This window comes from Microtus ochrogaster, unplaced genomic scaffold (assembly GCF_000317375.1).
Source record: "Microtus ochrogaster isolate Prairie Vole_2 unplaced genomic scaffold, MicOch1.0 UNK8, whole genome shotgun sequence".
Classification (NCBI taxonomy): domain Eukaryota; kingdom Metazoa; phylum Chordata; class Mammalia; order Rodentia; family Cricetidae; genus Microtus; species Microtus ochrogaster.
In genome coordinates, this window is record NW_004949106.1 from 4345067 (window position 1) to 4356236 (window position 11170).

The 11170-nt window shown below is 45.2% G+C and overlaps 1 protein-coding gene across 1 annotated transcript in view; it reads right to left on the reverse strand.

The window, feature by feature from the left end:
• Nucleotides 1-11170, reverse strand: part of Ccdc150 (coiled-coil domain containing 150) — a 71242-nt gene that overhangs the window by 14072 nt on the left and 46000 nt on the right. The window contains exons 18-19 of the mRNA XM_005366420.2: nt 1964-2092; nt 250-419 (exon numbers count right to left, since the gene is read on the reverse strand). Coding sequence (XP_005366477.1) covers nt 250-419; nt 1964-2092 — 299 coding nt within the window. The remainder of the gene's footprint in view (nt 1-249; nt 420-1963; nt 2093-11170) is intronic.

Consider the following 11170-nt stretch of genomic DNA (forward strand, 5'->3'; position numbering starts at 1 on the left):
GCCAAGGTCAGAATGAGGCTTAAATGGCGCAGGGAGCAGCGCGGCTAAGAAAGTCCGCGAAGCGCAAGGACACACGCTCCTTCACGCCACTCTGAGACGGGCAACTCGGAAGTTCTAGGAAGCTTTAGCCTGCAGGGTTAGCCCCAAGCCTGCTGGTTCTTTAGACACCATTTTAACAGTTTTCAAGGTGAACGTTACTCAAGAGGCTTCGCATCCTTCCTAGTCACAGCGGAAACATGAACGTGGTACCTTTCCTTCTTGAGGCCGGCGATCTCCGAATCCCTCCGCCCGAGCTCGATCTGGACCTTCTCCAGCGCTCCCTGCATCTTGCTGTGAGAAGCCAACACGTTCTCCAGCATGATGGTCACTTTGCAGTTGTCTTCTTTGGCTTCTGCTAACTGCCGCTGAAAGTTCCCCACCTGAGAGAAAATGGAACGGGACAGAATAGGGGAGAGGATATTACACGCTTGCTTCTTAAGTCACCGTGCTTTCAGAAAGAAAGAAGCAGATCCTACAGTCTGTGGGAAATGTGGCCTCCTCCTGACTACGGCTGTAGCATAAGAATTCAATGGACTTCTTATGCAGAAGTGATCTTGGGCAAGTCTGCTTGGCTGTCTTCTGAGGTGCTCAGGAAAGGGGCGCACATCTGAGGTGATCTGAGGGTAGAGACTGGGAGGGAAAGCGGGAACCGCTAAAGGATGATAGGACCCACAGGTCCCGCTCTCCAAGGGCATATAACACTTATCGCCACTGTCAAGAAGCTTGAGACGGGCTAGCAAAATGGTTCAGAGTATAAAGCGCTGGCTACTAAGCCTGGTGACCTGAGTTCCCTCTCTGGTCATGGAAGGGGAGAGCTGACTTCTGCAATTTCTCTTTGACCTCCACGGTGCATTCACACACACCCACACAGAGACAAACATATTATATACATAAATATATTATATATATATATAATATGTGTGTGTATCTGAAATGTGGATAGAAGAGATAAAATGACACACATACACAATGGAATATTATTCACACATAAGAATAATAATTTTGCCATTTGTAGTAACACAGATAGAAGTGGCAGACATTAGACCGGATTTAAATAACTCAGGCACAGAAAGGTACGTATTATACATGCTTACGGAAATGTGGATGCAAAAATCTGACCTCAGAGAAGCAGAAAATAGCGGTTGCTGGAGCCCAGGAAAGGTGGTGGAGGACAGACAGAGGGTGGTTAGCCAGGACAGAGGGGCTACTGGACAGGAGGACCCCTAATGCTTTTAATGTAAAGGAAGACAAGCTATCTGCCAAGAACTGTTGACTGTGTCACACACAAACAGTATGAGTAGCTAGTCAGAAGTCTACCAAGTGTTCCTGACACAAAGGAAGGATAAACATTTGAGGTGACATGTTGAGTATCCTGGCATGGTTGTTTCAATACAGATGTATGAAAATGTCATATACTAACTATCCTAAATACACACAATTACAATGTGAGAATGAGAGAAGTGAAACATGTTTTTGAAAGCTGTTTGGGAGATGACCTCTGCGAAGTCACACGGGAGCACGGGCATGCCAAGGAGAAGGATCACAGTGATGCATACCACACTAAACACAAAGAGGAGGCTGGGCAGGAGGGTATCTGCCTGTAATCGAGCCCTGGGGTCAGGGATGAGAGGAATTAAGGAGAGACAGCCTCAGACCAGCGTGGGCTACATGGTCAGACCCTGTAAGTTAAAAATCCAAATAAATTAGCTAGGTAAAAGCCCAACAGAAGGTGATGACTACCCAAATCAGGCAGGACTTAATAGAAAACAATCGGTTTTTCTTGTAGTCATAGTGCACCGTTACGGGAAAAATTAAAACTATTTCAGCCCTTGGCGGATGACAGCTCCCGTTTCACGGGAGGAAAGAAAGTTAGGGGGGTGGCTTGTCAGGGTTCTCCCGGTCCCCGTCAGAGACGATGCCTTGCCTTCTTGCTCTCCCTCTCCTCCAGAGCCTCCAGATCCCCTTTCAGCTTCTGGCTCTCCTTCAGGGCAGCATCTCGACACATCACAGCCTGGGCCAGCTCTTCCTCATTTTTCCCAAGAACAGATTTCATCTTGGAAGGGAAAAAAAAGAGATAAGACATAACTTTCTAAAACACGACACATCACTGGTTGTAATAAGCACAGAAATTCAGAGACAAAACGTGAATAGTTAAGTATGCGTATCCACTTGAATAAATAACTGCCCATGGGGTTATTTCCGGAACAGTTCAGTGAAAACACAGACACACAGAGTAAGATTGGAAATGCGAACGTTTCCAGACGAAGACAGACATGAGAACCTGCCCCGGTGAGTCTGGGCAAACGAGAAGAGTGGGGACAGCAGAGGTAAAGACGGGAAGAGGAGGGGACAACAGAAAAGGAGCCAGCGGCACAGGCCTTCAGCCCGGCCCCCTCCTGAGCACAGCAGAAGCAGAAGCAGAGGCCCTGCACCCTAAGCACAGGACAAGCCTCTGACCCACCGGGCCACCTGCAGAGACAGTGACGGCCTCTGTGTTGCTGCTCCCTCTCAGAGCACAGTCTAAGACGGGAGCGTTTGGAGGGTGCAGCAGACGGGAGTGAGCTCACTTTGTTCATTATAGCTTGCCGCTACTTGTTCATGTGTCTCTATGGGAAAGCATGCTTTTGACATGTGTGGCTGACTCACAAGATTCTCAACCCTTGGAGTATAAATTGTCTGATGCTGACTTAAGTTGGCTATTCCATGAGATTTAAGTCTGCCTCATTCTTAGGCCATGCTCTCTCGGCTTCCGGCCACCAACTAGATGGGTAAACAGTTCCTCAAACCTCAGTGTCCTGGCTATGTGCCACTTAGAGAGGGAAACTATTGGTTCAGACTGTGCTACTTCCCTCCCCTCAGGGCCTAATAAAAAGACCAATCAGAAGTCAAGAAACCTGGAGAGGAGTTCAAGTAACAGGAGACCCCACTTGGGCAGTGAAGGGTACAATGAATAACAGTGTTGGGTGCAGGGACCTCAGTCCACCGCCTAAAGATAAAGGAGGAGTCTCATAGCCCTGAACTTGGTATCAAGGGGGATTCGTCCTCTGGAGTCATTTGTCTGAGTTGGGGGTCCATTGTTGGTCGCTCTGCCTGCTCCCAAGTTCAGTGGAGTTCTACGCTTCTTCGGCCTCACCCCTCGAGCTGGGGGTGACTCTAAGTAAGGCTTCAGAAGCACAAGAGTGGTCCCTGTACAGACCTCAGTGCTCAGTTTGCTTGCCGCACCCTGCAACACACTCAGCAGCCGGCCTTTGGCTGCAGCAGTAGCCACCCACGGACTGATGAACTCAGGAGTCTTTGGCGTCTAGGGAAATCTGCTGGGGCTGGACTCAAAGAGAACGGTGGTCAGCATGGGAAGTGAGGACAAGTCTGCCTGATGTCTAAGCCAGCCTAACTCATCCCGGCTCAACACTGTCCTGAATGGTGGGAGAACCAGACTTCAACTGGTCGCCACGTTCTACCTGGCAGACAGTTCTAGAGGACCCATTAAGAAGTTGTTCCAATACTTCATTTTTTCCTGCCATGTGTATTCCCCTATTCAAAAAGTGTCTTAGTAGTATTTTTCACTTTGTTTTGTTTTTTAAAAGTATTTATGATTACATTATTATTATCATTATTGTGTGTGTGACAGGCAATGTATGCTGTGTGGCTGTGTGTCACAGCACACTGCGGAGGTCCAGAGGACATCTTTATTGCGACAATTCTCTCCTTTCATCTTTGCGAGGGTCATCAGGCTTGCATGGCAAGTGCCTTTAATACTAAGCCATCTTCTCTATTCTGTTCATTTCGTTCATTTATTACTTCTACTTTTACCACCCACTTTCAGTTTATAGTATACTCGCGATAACTTTGCCATTTCCACGGTTACTGCTATTGTATTAATTTTCAGTGTATTGTTTGGTTTCGAGTTGCTTCTGTATAGTGAATGTTACTCTGAGTGTTGCTGGGAACTGAGAGTCAGGTTGGTTCCTAAGAAGAGTCTCAAATAAAACAGAAACAGGCATTCAATCCTAAGATGCAGAAATGGCAACACAAAAATACAAGAAACATGTAAAAGGAACAAGATGCCCGCAAAGACCATGGCTCATCAGTTTGTGCGTCCTAAGAGACTGACATGGTTTAGATGCCAAACTAAGAACCCAGATTCTACTTAAAAAACGATAATGGCTTCAAAGAAAAAAAAAAAAACAAGCACGTGAAAGAAATAAGGGAAGTCAATTGAGAACACAGATTTAAAAAGTCAGCAATATGGTTGAGAAATATAGCAAGGAAATTGATAATTGAAAAAAGAAGAAAAAGAACAAAATGTTAGAAATGAAAAACTCAAAAACCAAAGAAAGCATAAGCCATAGAGTTGATCACACAATTTAAAGAATATTAGTGGTGGCCCAGAGACAGAAATCTCACATCTTAATTTAACCCATCTCTATTAATCTGAGTATCACCGCAAGGCTGTGGCTTACCCAGTAAAGTTCCAGCATCTGTCAGGGGGTGGGGGGACTACATGGCATCTCCCTGACTCTGCCTTTTTTCTCCCAGCATTCAGTATAGTTTTCCGGGTCTACCTCTGCTCTACCCTATCACAGGCCCCAAACAGCTTCTTTATTGACCAGTGGTATTCACAGCACACAGAGGGGAGTCCACATCACGTGGGGGTGAGGTAGAATAACACAGGAAGATGCTTGATGGCTCCTCTGGCTTCTGCACGTGCAAACATGGGCACGCATATGCCTCACACGCATGCACATGCACACACATACTGTACCACACATGTAACATACAACACAACAAACAGAAGAAAGAAGAATATTAGTGGTGGAAGGTGAAGAAACACTGCATCCAGACACCAGAAATAAGCATGACCACAGCTTTCAAGAGCGCTAGAACGTGATCACGAGATCAGATGGAGGATTCTAGTGGATTAAAAGAAGGAGCTGGAGTAAAAACTAGCAGCACAGAAAGTCTATTTAAAAACTCCGGCTGATCCAGTGGAAGTCACGGGGTACACCAACCACATAACTGGGCAGGCCCCATGTCCAGGGGGAGCTGCTAAACACAAGATTAACCATATGGGGTTTTCTGTTTCATTCAGCTTTGTTTTGAGATTTTTTTTTTTGTCTTATGGGATTTTTTTTTAATTTTCATTTTTTTTTGTAATTTTTTTTAAAGCTAGAAAGAATGTAAAATTGATTAGGTATGGCAGTGTGGAGGATCCGGAAGAGGTTGGGAAAGGGTAAAAACATGATTAAAATATATTGTATGAAATAAAATTCCAATTAAGGAAGGAAAAAGGCACTTTGGGATTTCCCCCAAATTAAAGATAATAAAAATAGAAATTACAGCGGAAGTGTTCCAAATCTAGGGAAACAGTGGATATCCAGACACAAATAGACAGAGCCAGGCAGGAGAGCCGTTAGGGTCCAGCCCAAGACCCTCTCAGGGCTCAGAAAGGAAGCAACAGCGAGCAAAGGACCTCAGGATTTCTGAGGGTGAATGAGTCTCTCATTACGTAATTTTCCAAATCAGTCCCTTTGTTCTTCTCCCATTCCACAAAGTTTCCAGTTTACACACACACACACACACACTCAGCAGTCCTCTGGCAACAGCAAGGTTCCAAGGCTTGATGTTCTCAGGCCATAAAACAGGTAAGAGAGCTGCATAAAGCAGCACCGTCAGCCTACTTTAGGGCTCAAGAGGGGCCTGGCTTCTAAAATGCCTGGGCCACTCTAAGAGGCGAAAAGGTCCATTGAAAGAGCTTTAAATTCTAAGACGGAAAGAGAGGGGGATTCGTGTGCCACATTCCCTGATGTTGTTAATCAGACCAGAAGTGTGTGATTGACAAACAGAAGAGAGGGAAGGAGTGCAGTGACCGGCTCTCTCTTGACACCTGGGAACAGCTTCAGGGTAGCCATGGCAACCAGAGTAAAACTGCAGAAGGAGATGCAAGGAGCCTGTCTGTTTTAGCATTGTTTTCAAATGTGTGCTGGCTAGAGGGGACCTCTCAGATCTAAGATCACATCTTTCACCCTAAGTGGTTGGAAGCCAGGGAACTCTACGGTTATATAGCACAAAATGGGGGGCCTGACAGTTTCCAGCTGCCTGGGCCAAACGGTGGCAGTTGCTTCCGTGGCGTCCTTGGGAAAGGATTACCTTTCTCTGGAGGTGGTTAAACCTCAAAAGCTTTCCCCTGTTATCTCTCAGAGTTAAGACACAGATAGCTAATTTCCAAGACTAATGTCCGTCCTATATTGATAAACCGAGGTGGGGATCGGTGCAGGGTGTTAATAGCCTGTTAAAGCCAGAGCACGGTTAACTGAGGCCGCACTTTCCCATATCAGCTGTGGGTGAACTCAGGACTCCCAGTCCTCCTCTGTGAGGCCATGAATCAGCAGACCCAGCTAGGCCCGTCCAAACGCGATCTGTTTGCAGGACTCCTCTTATGGCCAAATGTCTTGTCTTAAAAGATAACTACGGGGAGCTGGCTTCTAAGTTTCTCCCAGGGAAGGGAGCAGAGATTTGGCTGTGTGACTAACTTCCTCACCAGGGTCCCACAGGAAAAGGCTCCCAATATAGCAGTACAGGGGGGAAGCTGTGCCCAATAATGAACACGGGGCTGAAGCTTTTGGGATGTGTCCCACTGTGGAGGGCGAACGCTGCAGCATCACAGGTACTCACGGCAGGGACAGCCACTACTCACAAGGAGTGTTCTCAGATCCCTGCACCTGGGCTGCTCTCCATCAGAATGCTCTCTCTGGTGGGCTGATATGATTTGTCAGCTGAAATCTCACTGCATAACTGCGCGGACAGCAGCGGCCAGGGAACATCCAGGGAAAGGAGCAATGAGGATCCAGCCCAAACAGACAAGGCCAGGGAACATCCAGGGAAAGGGGCAATGAGGACCCAGCCCAAACAGACAAGGCCAGGGAACAAACTCCCCATGCCACATTATAGTTCATATGCCAAAAGTACAAACAAAGAATATTAAAAGTTGTAACACAAAACACCAATTCATTTACAGAGGTAAATGTAAGGAGACAATGAAAGCTCTCAACAGAAATTCTAAAGCTCTGGAAGCATGAAATAATATATTTCAGGCCTTGAAAGTATGTAATTGCCAACCAAGACTGCTATATCCAATAAAGCTATATTTTAAAATTGATGAAGGAAATAGAGATATTGATATTCCAAGACAAGATCAAAGGAAAACAATTCATGTCCACCAAACCAGCAATGCAACAGTATCTAAAGGAATCCTAAACATATAGGATTTGGAAAAAAAAATCTCAATCACAATAGCACAAGAAAGAATAAATTTCATATGAGGAATAAACAAAGGTAAAACAAAAAAAGAATCACCCATGTCTCAATCAATATGCCAGCAACAGTCTAAGATGAACAGGGAAGAAAGAATAAACAATAATCAAAACCAACTAGAAAAACACCTAACAACGTCACAGTGATTAGTGAGACTCGCAAAAATAAATAAAAATAAATGCAAGCCATGTTCACTCTACAGTTAAAATGTGTGGCTCAGCTGATTAAACACAAATCAGACACAGCACTTATTGTAAATAAGAGACACATCTACTGGGGAGACACGGAGACCAAAAGTAGAACAAGGGAAGTCGGCGCAGCAAGGAAATCAGAGTGAGTAAGCTGGTATAGCTATTCTAACATAAAGTAGAAATAAAAGCCAAAATCAAAGAAAGAAGGTCTGGAGGTATCAATACCAGAACCAAGCCATCAAGAAGATGTAGCAATGATAAACATACATGCACCAAACATTGAAACAATTTCATAAAACACCTCTGAACATAAAGGGACAGATAAGTCCAGACTGTAATATCTCACTTTCATCAATATATAGATCATATAAACTGAAATAAAAACCCAGAGTTAAAATGAACCATAGATGTAACACGCTTGACAGACATCTACAGAATATTCCCTTTACCAGTAGTATAACACACATTCATACCAGCAGCTGGTACATGGCTTTTCCTGGGGAGATCTGTACAAACATCCATTAGCCCTAGATAGAAAACCAATGGAAAACCAAAGCAATTACCCTACCTGAGTCCAACTTGGACTCACTGAGTGTAGTGGGCTTACGGGAGCTATAAGCAGAAGAGATGACTCCAAACATCTGTACCACTGAAGAGTCCCATCTTGGCATGATACTGACCACACTGGATCAGCAGAGTTCTGTCTTCAGTTACTCCTCCACCTCCATGTCCCCTGGTCTAGAGCCTTCCCAAGATCACGTGCACTTGGGAGGCAGAAAGGAGCAGGGGCCATGTTGACAGGGGTGAGTCTGCTGACCCTCTCTGCCTCTCCCCCTGAACCGCAGGAATAACCCCACTCTCAATTCCAGGGCCGGCTGTCCCTGGAATTTTCTGCTTGTTTTACTGGTATGACTACCAGGAAAACGCACCGTTATCCAGAATGGGGATGGGATGGTTATGTTCCGTGCCAAGGAAAGATTTATACTATGACAGAATCCTGTGCAGCCCTCTCCAAAGTCAGTGACATCGTAGGTGATAAGGCAAGGCTTAACAACCACAAAAATATCAAAATAAATTCTGTACCTTATCATGCTAGAGTAAAACTAGTCATCAGTAGCCAGCGAAGCTACAGAAACCCCAAATACAGAGACTGAACAATCGCCTTTGGATAACCAGGAGGCCGTTAAAGACACCAGGGAGGAAAGTTTTCTAAACCCAAGAATCGCATAAAACGCAAAGAAAATCTATCTAAACAAAAAAAGAGTTCAGGTAGCTTTCGTACATGAACTTATAGCATGGGTGCCGCAGTAAGAAATCAGAGTGCTATCCAATAGTCCTTAGCCAACAATGCCCCCCACGTCTTACCCAAAATGAGCCAAGCCCAGAAGCAACGGAGGGAAAGATAATAAATGAACAAAATGGGACACTAAAATAAAGAAGATTGCAGAGTTGGTTCTCAGCGAAAGATAAAATGTACAAACCCTTAATCAAAAGCCAAAATTAATAAAATAAGGGGTTAAAAGGGAGATATTAGAAAGAAATATCAATAAAATACTCAAGACTATTAGAGAATATTTGGGAAATTTACATTTCAAAAAGATGCATAAAGAAATCAAGGATAAGTCAGGCAGCTGTGGCAGAAGCCTTTAATCTTAGTACCAGGGAGGCAGAGGCAGGTGGATCTCCGTGGATTCGAGGCCAGCCTGGTCTACAGAGTGAGTTCCAGGGCAGCCAGGGTTATCCAGAGAAATCCTGTCTCAACAACAACAAAACCGAATCAATAAGTCAGGGATAAACAAATAGATCCTAGAACTTTATCTAGAAACATATAAATTAATTCAAGATGACATGAAAAAAAATTAAGTAGCTCTCTAACGGACAAGGAGGTTGAAGCAGCAATAAAGACTCTCCTAACAGAGAAGAAACACCGCCAAATTCCACCACACCTTCCACAAGAAACAACATGCTGACGTCACACAGACAGACAGAGGACCGAGAAATTAACACGGAGAATCGTCTGATTTCTGACAAAGGTGACAGACACACACACTGACGAAGATACAAGAGTCTTCAATCAATGGCGCTAGGAAAGCAGGATTGACACCCGCTAAGGAGAGAGAGGAGATCCAGACAGCTGACTCCCAGTGGCCGGTGAGCTCATGGGCCCTAGAGAGAGACCACCACCGGCATTTCATTATCCAGAATAGTTTCTAGTTATATTCTAAATAGTCATCGCCCGGATAAGTGAGAGCCTCTCCTCTCATCAAGAAATATCTTTACAGTAGACAGAGACCCGACAGAAACCCACATCTGGTCAAAGCGCAGGTAACAGTTATTGTGGGGTGCCAACCCCAAGTGACACATCTGTAACCCAACTCCTATAGCTAACGCTCCAGGAACATCGCAGAGGAGGCAGAAGAGTCCAGGATCCATCTGCTGTGGGATCCACAGTGTCTTCTAAACACGAGACTGGGCTTGGGCACTGTGGTCACTTAAAGAAGAACCGCACAATGACAATACTGGTTGACGTGACAAAGTGCATGGGGGGGTGGGTCTCAGAAAGCTCCACTCCTAGATAAAGATAGAGCCCATTCATGGCTATCGAGAAAGAGAATCGGTCTTCTCCAGAGTAGATCCCCTTGAAAAGTTCTGCAATACTAAGCAGTCAGCGCTAAACACGCGCACACACAAGCAACACTAAATGGACTCACAAGGCCGTGTTTATCAAGCATATGTAATAATGATAATTAAAGAAGAGGTCATGAATTCGGGAGAAAGTGGTAATGGAGGCACAGGAGGAGTTGGCAGGAAAGAGGGAAGGTAAAAAAAATGTAAACAGTACTCAGCACACATTTTCAAAACAATTATATTTAAGTAAAAATAAAGACTAACAAGTGCATGTACCTGTGTGCGCATATGCACGCGCGCATGCGTGCGCGCGCGCGCACACACACACACACACACACACACACACACACACACACACACCATGGGGATAGGGCTGGAAGGTTGGCTCGGCAGGAAAAAGTACTAAGGAGCCTTTGGACCTGTATTCGGCCCTAGGCAGGACCCCCAGGGTAGAAGAGAACTTTCTCCTGCAATTTGTCCTCTGCTCTCCATGTGTGTATCACGGCATATACTCTCCCCTCCCCTGCCCCACACAATAAAAAATATCGCCACAGGCAAGAACTTTATGAAAAGGACTCACTCCAGTAGCTCAGAAATAATCCCAAGAGCTGGCACACAGGGCTGTGAGCCATCAAAATGCTTCAGTACAGCACAGGAACCATCCTGGAGTGACAGTACACAAAATGAGAGGGAAGCCTTCCAACTATAGCAATGACAGGGGCTTAATATTTAGAATTCATAGGGATTCAAAACAATTAAACGATAAAACCCTAAATCATTTGATGACTATATGGACAAATGCATTGACCACACAGTTCTTCAAAGAAGAAGCAAAAATGGCAACAAGTGTGTGAAAAACACCCTCAGTCATCAGAGAAGGCGAGCTGAAGCTTCCGTAAGTTTGCATCTCCCCCAGTCAGAGCGGTTGTTACCAGGAGAAATGGTAGCGAGCCCTGGGCGAGGATGCGGCCCCATGAAACTCTTCCCTGCTAGTGGGGATG